At 44.6% G+C, this 13,152-nt stretch overlaps 1 protein-coding gene across 3 annotated transcripts in view; it reads left to right on the top strand.

The window, feature by feature from the left end:
• LOC139422910 (protocadherin alpha-C2-like) overlaps positions 1-11,678 on the top strand; it is a 51,330-nt gene extending 39,652 nt beyond the window's left edge. For all 3 annotated transcript variants that reach the window (XM_071174380.1, XM_071174378.1, XM_071174379.1), the window contains exon 4: positions 7,786-11,678. In XM_071174380.1, the coding sequence (XP_071030481.1) occupies positions 7,786-8,093 (308 nt within the window). In that variant the 3' untranslated portion in view covers positions 8,094-11,678. The remainder of the gene's footprint in view (positions 1-7,785) is intronic.
• Positions 11,679-13,152: the final 1,474 nt, after the last annotated feature.

Here is a 13,152-nt window from a genome sequence, read left to right as displayed (position 1 = left end):
TGGTAAACCAGGCAAGGCAGTCATCCGAAAAACCGAGGCTACTGAGTCTGCCGATAAGAATACGGTGATTGACAGAGTCGAAAGCCTTGGCAAGGTCTATGAAGACGGCTGCACAGTACTGTCTTTTATCGATGGCGGTTATGATATCGTTTAGTACCTTGAGCGTGGCTGAGGTACACCCGTGACCGGCTCGGAAACCAGATTGCACAGCGGAGAAGGTACGGTGGGATTCAAGATGGTCAGTGACCTGTTTGTTGACTTGGCTTTCGAAGACCTTAGATAGGCAGGGCAGGATGGATATAGGTCTGTAACAGTTTGGGTCCAGGGTGTCGCCCCCTTTGAAGAGGGGGATGACTGCGGCAGCTTTCCAATCCTTGGGGATCTCAGACGATATGAAAGAGAGGTTGAACAGGCTGGTAATAGGGGTTGCGACAATGGCGGCGGATAGTTTCAGGAATAGAGGGTCCAGATTGTCCAGCCCAGCTGATTTGTACGGGTCCAGGTTTTGCAGCTCTTTCAGGACATCTGCTATCTGGATTTGGGTAAAGGAGAACCTGGAGAGGCTTGGGCGAGTAGCTGCGGGGGGGGGGGGGGGGGGGGGCTGTTGTCCGAGGTTGGAGTAGCCAGGCGGAAGGCATGGCCAGCCGTTGAGAAATGCTTGTTGAAGTTTTCGATAATCATGGATTTATCGGTGGTGACCATGTTACCTAGTCTCAGTGCAGTGGGCAGCTGGGAGGAGGTGCTCTTGTTCTCCATGGACTTCACAGTGTCCCAGAACTTTTTGGAGTTGGAGCTACAGGATGCAAACTTCTGCCTGAAGAAGTTGGCTTTAGCTTTCCTGACTGACTGTGTGTATTGGTTCCTGACTTCCCTGAACAGTTGCATATCGCGGGGACTATTCGATGTTAGCGCAGTCCGCCACAGGATGTTTTTGTGCTGGTCGAGGGCAGTCAGGTCTGGAGTGAACCAGGGGCTATATCTGTTCTTAGTTCTGCATTTTTTGAACGGAGCATGCTTATCTAAAATGGTGAGGAAGTTACTCTTAAAGAAAGACCAGGCATCCTCAACTGACGGGATGAGGTCAATGTCCTTCCAGGATACCCGGGCCAGGTCGATTAGAAAGGCCTGCTCACAGAAGTGTTTTAGGGAGCGTTTGACAGTGATGAGGGGTGGTCGTTTGAATGCGGCTCCGTAGCGGATACAGGCAATGAGGCAGTGATCGCTGAGATCCTGGTTGTAGACAGCGGAGGTGTATTTGGAGGGCCAGTTGGTCAGGATGACGTCAATGAGGGTGCCCTTGTTTACAGAGTTAGGGTTGTACCTGGTGGGTTCCTTGATGATTTGAGTGAGATTGAGGGCATCTAGCTTAGATTGTAGGACTGCCGGGGTGTTAAGCATATCCCAGTTTAGGTCACCTAACAGAACAAACTCTGAAGCTAGATGGGGGGCGATCAATTCACAAATGGTGTCCAGGGCACAGCTGGGAGCTGAGGGGGGTCGGTAGCAGGCGGCAACAGTGAGAGACTTATTTCTGGAGAGAGTAATTTTCAAAATTAGTAGTTCGAACTGTTTGGGTATGGACCTGGAGAGTATGACATTACTTTGCAGGCTATCTCTGCAGTAGACTGCAACTCCTCCCCCTTTGGCAGTTCTATCTTGACGGAAGATGTTATAGTTGGGTATGGAAATCTCCGAATTTTTGGTGGCCTTCCTGAGCCAGGATTCAGACACGGCAAGGACATCAGGGTTAGCAGAGTGTGCTAGAGCAGTGAGTAAGACACACTTAGGGAGGAGGCTTCTGATGTTGACATGCATGAAACCAAGGCTTTTTCGATCACAGAAGTCAACAAATGAGGGTGCCTGGGGACATGCAGGGCCTGGGTTTACCTCCACATCACCCGCGGAACAGAGAAGGAGTAGTATGAGGGTGCGGCTGAAGGCTATCAAAACTGGTCGCCTAGGGCGTTGGGGACAGAGAATAAGAGGAGCAGGTTTCTGGGCATGGTAGAATATATTCAGGGCATAATGCGCAAACAGGGGTATGGTGGGGTGCGGGTACAGCGGAGGTAAGCCCAGGCACTGGGTGATGATGAGAGAGGTTGTATCTCTGGACATGCTGGTTGTAATGGGTGAGGTCACCGCATGTGTGGGGGGTGGGACAAAGGAGGTATCAGGGGTATAAAGAGTGGAACTAGGGGCTCCATTGTAAACTAAAACAATGATAACTAACCTGCACAACAGTATACAAGGCATATTGACATTTGGGAGAGACATACAGCAAGGCATACAGTAATCACAGGTGTTGAATTGGGAGAGCTAGCTAAAACAGTAGGTGAGACAACAACAGCTAATCAGCTAGCACAACAACAGCAGGTAGAATGGCGATTGATTAGGCAGAGAGGGTCGGATTAACTACACACAGAGCCTAAGTGCGGCTGGGGCCGACAGATAAAACATAAACAAGCAGAATGGATTACCGTGAATTAATGGACAGTCCAGCATGCATCAGCTATGTAGCCAAGTGATCAGTGTCCAAGGGGCAGCGGTGGATGGGGCAGGGAAGCTGGACTGGCGAGTGTTATCCAGGTTAGAAAACTAACAATGACTAAATAGCTTGTAGCCAGTTAGCTGGTTAGCTTCTGAAGGTTCTTGAGTGTGTTCTAAAAATGTAAAGATAATAGCGGTTCCGTATCACATTGGGTGAGGCAGGTTACCGGAAGGTATAAACAAATTAAAAATCGAAAAGGGATAGAAAGTAAATATGGGTTCAGTGAGTGTTTGGGACGCGGCGATTCAGATGGTTAGCAGGCCTGTGCTAACAAGCTAACAGTTAGTAGACGGTGCTAAACACGGTAGCAGTTAGCGGACCGGGCTAAACAAGCTAGCAGTTACAAGCAAGGAGATAGCAAGGGCTAGAGAGTTAGCCTTTGGGGACGTCGCGATGGGGGGAGTCTGTTTATTCCTCTTCATGCGGTGACATCAATGGACCGGTCGTGGGTCTGGATATTGTAGCCCAGGAGCTCAAAATGATCCGTTTGCGATGGGAATCCGGGGGTGAAAAATAAAAATAAAATAATAGATAGGTCCGTTATGCTCTGGTTAGAGTCGCGTTGTTCGAACTGGCGAGAGCTTTCCGAGCTAAAGGTTAGCTGATGACCGGTTAGCTGACCGGTTAGCTGAAGACCGCTAGCAATGTTTTGCTGAAGCTGGTAGTTAGTTGGCTAGTTGGCTAGCTTCAGTTGAGGGGTTCCAGATCCGAAGTAAATATAAATACTTTAGGAAAAAAGCTACGTTGGGTGAGGCGGGTTAACGAGAGGCGGGTTAACGAGAGGGAGAGAGAGAGTAGGGTTAACGAGAGGGAGAGAGAGAGTAGGGTTAACGAGAGGGAGAGAGAGAGAGAGTAGGTTAATAACGAGAGGGAGAGAGAGAGTAGGGTTAACGAGAGGGAGAGAGAGAGTAGGTTAACGAGAGGGAGAGAGAGAGTAGGTTAACGAGAGGGAGAGAGAGAGTAGGGTTAACGAGAGGGAGAGAGAGAGTAGGGTTAACGAGAGGGAGAGAGAGAGTAGGGTTAACGAGAGGGAGAGAGAGAGTAGGTTAACGAGAGGAGAGAGAGAGTAGGTTAACGAGAGGGAGAGAGAGAGTAGGGTTAACGAGAGGGAGAGAGAGAGTAGGGTTAACAAGAGGGAGAGAGAGAGTAGGGTTAACGAGAGGGAGAGCGAGAGTAGGGTTAACGAGAGGGAGAGCGAGAGTAGGGTTAACGAGAGGGAGAGAGAGAGTAGGGTTAACGAGAGGGAGAGAGAGAGTAGGGTTAACGAGAGGGAGAGAGTGTATCAAGCTATTGATTTTTTTTCTTCTTACTGACTGACGTTTTTTTGAGCTTATGGAAAACTTGCACTCTGTGGTCTTGCAGAGAATCCAATACTCTGTGGAGGCAGAGGACATGCAGAGTGTACTGCAGGCTTATCAGAAATGTCATGCAGGGTTAATAGGGGCTTAGTGCTACATCCTGGTATGCTGCAGGGTGAGACAGTTTTCATAATAGGGGAAGTAAGCAAAGCCTTATGGCTTATACAGTATATATATGATGTCATATAGCAGGATTGGCTTTGTTTCTAAATGTTGTATCAAGTAGGATTGGAAGTGTAAAGGAAATAATTCACATACTGCATAGTAGTGCTATTGCACCTCAAAGAGAGAGTATACTTCCTCAATGTGATTCATTTGAGTTACCTGCAGAGAAAGGGGAAGGGGGCATGGTTGGATTAAGACCAGACACAGAGTTAGATAGAGAGGGTGTTGAATAAGGCATGGCAAGACAGCCATCTTTTTTAGAGTACTATTGGAATTCTGAGTAATTTGCGAGAGGACAAAAGAGAGACACAAATGACAAGGATGGTAAAGGAATGAGAGGTATGGGGGTTTGGAGAAAGAAAAAGGTTTAGGATTGTCAGGGCCCTGCAGTACTTGCTAGGGAAAGCTGTGACTTGCTTCTAGGCAACTCTGTCTAACTGAGAGATTGCTGCACCATCCTACATCAACAGGGAGTGGGTGAAAGCAGTTTCCACGGCAACCATTCAAAAGCTGAATGGAAGATTTAGAGGATGAGAGAGAAACAGAGAGGAAGGGGGGAGAGAGAGACAGAGAGAAGAAAAGAGATGGATAGGTGTTAAGAGGAAAGAGTGAACAGTCAGACATGGAGAAGAATGAAAATGGAGGTGGAAAAGACAGATATACAGTGAGCTTTTAAGAGAAAAAATGTATTCATAAAGAATGCGGATACAGCATGTGCACACACACACACACACACACACACACACACACACACACACTTAATAAATAGCGTAGAATAATAAAAATAAAACACACACACAAATAACATAAACACACACTCATATTCAGAAACCTTAATCTAACGCATGATCTTTAAATTGGGATGTGTAGAACAAAGAAGAAGAATGGGCTGAGGAGTAACCCAGATTGGACCAGGGATAATGGACTTGAATGTAGAACACTGGGTGCTGAAATGAGGCTAGAACCACCACAGCTGAGTACCATGGTAACCTCCTTACAGAAAGCTATAGTAACCTGAAAATCAGCAGCCACAGCAGGTTCATTTTAATATGATGTTTGCGGAGGGGGAAAATAGGCAATGGTCAGGGTAGAGCAGAGCTCCAAATAAGCCTCCATATTACTGGAGATACAAAGGCACTGTGTGTGCAGAGCATGTCACGCCGGCTCCCGCATAGCCCCCGCCGAGAATTAGACTCACATCTTCCACAGAGTAACATTCTGCAAATTGATACAACTCTCTCATGTAGACACGCAAAAGAGATGAAGAGAGGGGAGATAAAAACAGAAAGAGAAGAGGAAGTACAGGTGTAGAACTGTTTTTTGGTTTCTTTCAATAGGTGCACATTTGATAAATACATTATATTATTCCATCTACACACACCACTTTCAAACATGTGGCCCTCTCCAAACCATTGACAAGCTCAACTGACCTGCTTTGACAAATAATCAGGGCACTCAAAATGTTGTTGATCAGTATAGGCTACCCCCATTAACACAATCACAGTGGGCTTGAGGGAAGTGATGTACTTTAGGTGAGGTAATGGTGTTGTAATGTAATAACTTCCCCACACTAACCAGGGACAGAGGTTTAATTTAGTTTCTACTGTAAAATAATTGTTACGGCTGCGTGCCACAATTATCTGAGCTGTTCAGCCATACTGGCTTTATCAAGCCCTAGGGAACCAAAAGTACTGAAGAGGGTGTCGTACTAGCTCCATCAAGCCCTAGGGAACCTAAAGAACTGAAGAAGGAGTCAAATTGGTTCTATCAAGCCATAGGAAACCTAAAGTACTTTAGGTTCCCTAGGGCTTGATGGAGCTAGTACAACTCCCTCTTCAGTACTTTAGGTTCCCTAGGGCTTGTTGGAGCTAGTACGACACCCTCTTCAGTACTTTTCGTTCCCTAGGGCTTGTTGGAGCTACTGTACTGAAGAGGGTACCAGAGCGGATCTATGTGTTTGTTTCATTTTATTTACTTTACTTTATTTCTGAGAGCTCTTGCATTGCATGCTACAGTCATTGCAGGCATGCACAATCACACACACACACACACACACACACACACACACACACACACACACACTGTTTCACTTTAAGGATCTTGTCAGAATAGTAGGCTATATTCGAGTACAACGTCCCTGTGGGACCATGCATGAATTTAATTAGGCACTCCAGCCATTTCATAATTAACCTGCAAATAAAATACAAAAATAATTTATTTGCAGTGCCTTAGTTTGATCTAAATAAAACACAGGCAGAAAGTAGGTCAGAGCCAGTGAAGCTGGTGTGTGGGACTGAGAGCACTGTGTCTGTCAAGCCCAGAGAAGCCGGTGTGGGCCTGAGAGCACTGAGTCTGTCAAGCCCAGAGAAGCCGGTGTGGGACTGAGAGCACTGAGTCTGCCGAGCCCAGAGCACATCACCTCACTATTTCTTTCCCTTACTGACGCCCTCTCATTTCCCCTCTTATTTTTCTGCATTGTTCTTCACCTCAATCGATATCTCCATTCATATGCCTCTGTCTCTTGCCTGCTGGTTATAATTACATTTATTTCATATCTTGCATTATACTGTATGCTAAATGAAAGGAGAATAGGGTCTCATTCTCTTAGTACTTCAGTTCACCCTCTCTAGGCTCTCTTGGTCTTTTTCTTTCATTGTCTCTTCCGCTCGCCCTGCTTCTCTCTCTCTATCTGTCACATTCATGATTGCATATTATATGAGATTCTCTCTTTTTCCACTGCTGTGTCGAGCCCTTGTGAGAGTGGGATTAGGTTAGTGCTGGGTTTTCACAGTTCCTGTCATCCTTACGTGCTAATTCTTGTCACATCACAAGTGTTAAACATCCCAGTACCTCTCTGCCGTTAAAGGTCACGTCTGTTTAGTCTGTTCTCAGCTGCACCAGTGGCTGATAAAGTTATACTCCCTGCAATCACTTTCCCCTTCTTTAGTTTATCGGTGTGCCTCTGGCTTGAATTCTTTTGCTTATCTATGATGTGTCCAGTTGTCATACTTGAGTAAAAGTAAAAGATACCTTAATAGAAAATGATTTAAAAATCTAAAAGAATTTGGTTTGAAATATACTTAAATATAAATAGTAAATGTAATTGCTCAAATATACTTCAGTATCAAAAGTAAAAGTATAAATAATTTCAAATGTCTTAAATTAAGCAAACCAGATGCCCAATTTTCTTATTTTGTATTGTACTGATAGCCAAGGGCTATCTCCAACACTCAGACATAATTTACAAATTAAGCATTTGTGTTTAGTGAGTCCACCAGATCAGAGGCAGTAGGGATGACCAGGGATGTTCTCTTGATGAATGTGTGAGTTGGACAATTTTCCTGTCCTGCTAAGCATATCAAAATGCATCTGGGTGTCAGGAAAAATATATGGAGTAAAAAGTACAATATTTCTTTAGAAATGTAGTGAAGTAAAAGTGATCAAAAATTGAAAGAGTAAAGTACAGATACCCCCAAAAACGACTTAAATAGTGCTTTAAAGTATTTTTACTTACATACTTTACACCACTGGCTGTATTACAGCTGTGGTAACACTTTACCTCAGCCGGAAATAGGAGACTGAATAAGGCTCAATCTATGAATGTGCTGGTATGTTCAGAATCTCACTGTGGTGATCAATAATGGGGATGAAGATGATCATGAATAAGACATAGCTCTTCTATCTCGCTCTGTTTCTTCTCTTTCTCTCTTGTAGATGGCGAGGGGGGTGAGCTGTCCCCTCCGGTTGGAGCTGGCATCGACAGTAACAGCTGGCACTTCCGGTACGGGCCTGGCCCTGGCTACGGCCCCCCTCAGGTCCTGAAGCCTGGAGACATTCCCCCTGAAGCCTTCATCATCCCCGGCTCCCCCGCCATCATCTCAATCCGCCAGGGCCCGGGAGGAGAGGATGATAAGAGTGATTTCATTTCCTTCGGCAAGAAGGAGGAAGCCAAGAAGAAGAAAAAGAAAAAGAAGGAGAAGAAAGACAAGAAAGACAAGGGGAAGGAGGATGTGGACGAGTAGAGGAGAAAGGGGAGATATGAAAGCAGAGCTACCAACTAAAGTCCAAATAACAGCTGCAAGACAAAAAGCCAAATGTATATTTTCGAATCAGGAGAGTCTCCATGTGTTGCGTTTGCATAGTTAAGTCTGCCCAGCCAAGTCCCCATTAGCAGAGGCCTATCTCTATAAAAACATGTAAGCAGCCAATAGTAGCTTCTGCCAGATTGGCCCTCTGAAGCTTCCATACCTCTGGCTATAAAACACTATTTTTAAATATATTTAATAGGCTCTCATTTACCAGACATTTGCTGAAAATTCCACAAAAATCTTTGATTAGAATAACCTAAAGATGATAATGCAACCAACTACCGATACCCAGGCGTTTCATGTATAAAATGCCATACAGTATGTGAGAGAAACCTCACATACCCTATTAATGGTGGTGCTATAGTCCTGCCAGCCAGCCCGCCTCCCCAACCTTGCTTGAAATGGGACCCTTCTCCCTGGCCCTTCTGGCCCCTTGTTGGCATCTCTGTCTTTACTCTGCCCCTTGCCTCCTCTGCTCTCCTGATTGGAGGGGGAGAGGAGGAGCTCAATCTGACAAAGAGTAACACAGAGGCTCTCATCTACAGTAAGAAAATATGAAAAATAAAAAGTGGTGCAAACAAGACACCTGACGTGTATATGTACAGTACAGTGAGCTGTGTGAGATTGAAATGTGTTGAGATTAGTGCTGGCCGGGATTGAAGGCTGGATTAGGCTGACCGTGTTCTGGATTAGGCTGCCCGTGGGTTGTTTCATGCCTGGTACTGTTGACACTGTTGGCAGCATAGGGCAGGGGCTAAAGACCTTGCCCCGCCTTCTCATCTAGAACACAAAATAGGCCAGTGGGACCTTGGACCCACAGTCTGTGCAGCACACAACCACTGTAACACACACACACACACTAGACAGTCTGGGGGGGACATGCACACACCTCTCAGGATAGTGTACAGCTATAACTCAGCCAAAAGACTGGCCTATTTCAGTGGCCTCTTTTCTATGGGAGTGTAATATATGACAGGAACTCTTGCTTGTTGTTTCATTTCTGTTCAAGCCTGATCCCGACCCCCCCCCCCCGCTTCTGTCAGTCAATGTTCAATAGTCAATGTTCAGTAGTTCTTAAAGCCCCGCCCCCTTACCTTTCCCGCTTTGGTGCTAGTAGGATTCTCTCGCACGCCTCGTCTGTTGACCCTCGACTCATCCGTCCTCCGATCACCATGTTCAGAAGGCCTCTCTCAAAGACACTCTTAACTTCTGATAACTTGTTCCTCTGCAAACACAGCAACAGAATGAACCTGTATAACACACTCACACACTTTCTGTTAGCTTTAACCAAGCCTTGCTACTGAAATATCAACATTCCTAGCACTGTTTTGGGGACAAGTTGCCGTCTCTTCCACCAGTTACATTCAGGGTAGTGGGGCAAACATAAGGAGCTTAGCAGAAATATGGACGGGCTTCCTTCTGTCCAGATGGAGAGAAAAAGAGGGATGGAAGGATGTAGAGGCAAGGAGAGAGAAGTGGATTTGTAGTGATGGGCACTCCAGTCCACAGACATTCCCTGGAGAGCTTTGTTGCTGTGTTAAACTCTACTCATATTTTGTGATGAAAAGGAAGCATCAACAGCATTGAGTCTTCTCCAGAATAGAGCATCCCCAGAATTAACTCAATATGTGTGAGGGCTAATTCCACAGCATCTCCTACTCACCTCTCTGTTTCCTCTTCCTGGCTGATATCTGACCAATCAGAGGGGACACAGGGATGATGCTAGCGCTGCTATTGGACTGAATCCCCCCATATTATACACGTGCCCCTTCAGGTGTGAATCTGTGCTGTCAGATCACTAAGTGGCTGTTTGCATGTTATAAGCAAAGGAAATATATATATATAGATCAATATGTTTCATTTCCTTCAACCATTTATCACAAACTCAGAGATATGAATATCATCTCTGCTAAAATATGTATACATACTCACTCTCGAAAACACACATGAACACAAATACACACATACTATGTATTCCTAGACAAACAGAAATCACTTGTTTTTATTCTGTTGAAGTTCAATTAAAATAACCTTCTAAATATAAGTAATGCTGTAGATATGCTATGAAATGCTATTTTTGTTCATGCCCTTATGATTTTTGAGGATTACAAAATGAGTCCTTATACCTTGTGTTAAGCTATGAACTGATGATCAAAGAAACACTAACGTAATACTGAATCATTTACTCACCATCGATATATATCCCGAACACCTTTGACAATGTTTTTATAATGTTGAGAAAAAAAAAACTAACAAAATTGTCAAAAAAAGAAGAAGCTAATCTTGATGTACTCTCTGCTTGTGTGAAGTGAATGTTTCCTGAGTCATCTGGTGCCTGTATGGCACAAAGCAGTCGACTGTGACATTGCAGATCTGTTAACCTTTTTGTACACCTGCTCATCAATGTAATGGTGATATAGTGATTTGTCTTTTTTATTATTTGATGGATCTGGTATCGTGTTTTGTTGATAAATCACAAATAAAATGTTATTTCTTAAATATTGGGAAAAAATGGTCTGTGCCTGGATTTCAACTAATGTATACTGCTAAGCCCAGCAGCCTGGTTAGTTGGGTTTTGGGCACAAGGTTGAACAGGCCCACTGCAAAAATGACAATTACATATATTTACAGATTTTGGCTACAATTGACAAAATAATATCCTAAGTTCTGTAGAAACCTAACGGCTACAGGAGAAAAACGCTCAAAAACTGCAGAAAGACCCACACAAACACCCCTGAGTCTAATACCTGAGCGCTAATCAACGAGAAGGGTCTGCCCCTGACCTGCATCCAGGGAAAGTCCAGGGAAGAAACGCCCCGGGGAACCAAACCCCGTCTTGCTTCTCTTTCTATTGGATCCTAGTTGCTCTCATATTCTATGGGTCAACTAGTATTGTAGCAAAATCCAAACCCTTTTCCATAACCTTAACCTCATTCCCCTAACCTAATATGTTAATTATGCTAACCCGCTACGTTAGTTATCCTAACCTGCTATATTAGTTCTCCTAACCTGCTATTAGTGCTAGGGGCAAATCTGACCAGGTCTGAAGATGAGATTGAGAGACCCGGACCCAACGAGGACTCTCATCTGGGTTAGATAACACATCTCATTGAGTTTGTCACTGTAGGGAGAGACAGCTCTGCTCTATGATAAATTATATATCTGTGGCTGACAGGGCTCTCCCAGTCAGAGCAAGAAGAACTTAACCCTTGTGTGGTGTTCATGTTTTTGTTATTCACTCAAATGTTTGCGGGTCTGTTGGACCCACAACATTATTGGGTTTTTAAAACAATACAGCAATAACAATGTACATACAATACTTAATACTTAGATGTTTACTTATATCAATTATAAGCAATATAGACAGCATACATTGTTAATATTTGCCATTTACCTCTGCTAGATCACATTTATCAATTTATGCGCTATTTGCTTTTTTAAAATAACATTGGATTTTTGTAAACAAAAAACAATTATAATCAAGACATGGGTGGAATAAATAATGTTTATTGCAAATGTATTTATTGCCCTTGATGCACGTGTACTGTGTCTTCCTGTCCTTTTTGGGTCCACACACATCACAGCACTTCTTGTTGCTACCGGCTGCAATCTAGAATGATGAAACACTTAGTTCAGGAATTTTACTAACATCTCACTCACCCACATATGCAGTTACAGCAGGCCAAGGTAGGAGAGTCAGACACACACACACACACGCAACAACATCACTCACACTTACTTCCGGTATTGGAGTTGTTAGTTCTGTGGGTTGGGCGGATGGGGCACCAACATCCTCCTCCTGAATCCTCCTCATGATGTCTGCAGAAGCTGGGGTCCTTGGGATATGTTGCCTCCTCTGGATTTGAGGTCTTACCAATGCCTTGCCCAGCTTCTCGACTGTTGTTCCAATCTGAGTTCAACGCCATCCAGATGACAAACGCGTTGTACGCCGAGATGTCCAAGATGTTGCAGAATGTGTGTTGAAGAAGTGGCCAGTGTAGGGTTCTTATTTTGCAGCTGTAACCAGTCACCAGCTTGTCTAAATTGTCCACTCCTCCTTTTGCGGCATTGTAATCTATTATGATTTCTGTTTTTTGATGTTCCTGGCCACATATTCTCCCATCCCTATGCAGCGTACTCATGAGTACCACATTTCAGCCTTTCTTTGGCACGTAAGGACACTAGGGACGTGTCGGCCGTGAACACAAACTTAGAGGAATTAATAGGCCTGCTCCGTGTATTGAACAGCTGAGGTGGGAGCTCTGGCTTATTTTTTCGTACTGTTCCTACTATTGTCAGCTTCCTCTTGAGGAGCTCCTATCCCAGCTTGTGCGAATTTAAAGAGTTAGCGCATGTGATGCTGTGGCCACGGAGTCCCTGTGTCAAGTCCAGGACAACTCACATCCCTTGGTTTTTCTCAGGGGCTCCTCCATCTGGCTTCCCTCTATACACTTGCAAGTTTCACGCATATGATGAAGCAGCATCACAGTCTGCCCGATTTGGATTCTATATTTTGCGTGTTTAGATGATATGTACTACCTGAAGAGGCAGCAGCCCCTAAATGGCATAAGCTGCTCATAAACAGTAACGTTGGGCCCAGGGTTGTAAAACAGTTTTCCAAAGACATTGTTGCAGGGAAAAGTTCTCTGCCAGTTTCTGCATCCCACAGGGATACTGTGAATTCCCCATTGAATCTGAAAACACCAGCAAGGATAAGAACCCGAAAGTTTGCATGTAAATGAGTTTGGTCCATCTCCTTCCATCTCTCTCCAAAAACACACCTTCTCCATATTAATGCAGTCCAGGATGATTTTCTGGATGGTGTCTGGGATGAACAGTTCAAAAATAGACTTTATGTCCTGCACAAGAGTAACCACCATCCGCGTCGGCCCTGGTTGCATCCTTATCATATTGGCAGCCATGCGGGTGGCTCATTCCTTGGGCAAGAAGACCATTCAATTAAAAAAATAAAAATAATACTCCTGCAGGCTGC

The sequence above is a fragment of the Oncorhynchus clarkii genome, chromosome 12, assembly GCF_045791955.1.
Source record: "Oncorhynchus clarkii lewisi isolate Uvic-CL-2024 chromosome 12, UVic_Ocla_1.0, whole genome shotgun sequence".
In the NCBI taxonomy this organism is placed as follows: Eukaryota; Metazoa; Chordata; class Actinopteri; order Salmoniformes; family Salmonidae; genus Oncorhynchus; species Oncorhynchus clarkii.
The sequence above is the reverse complement of the archived record's forward strand: the minus strand, read 5'-3'. Positions and strand labels throughout refer to the sequence as shown.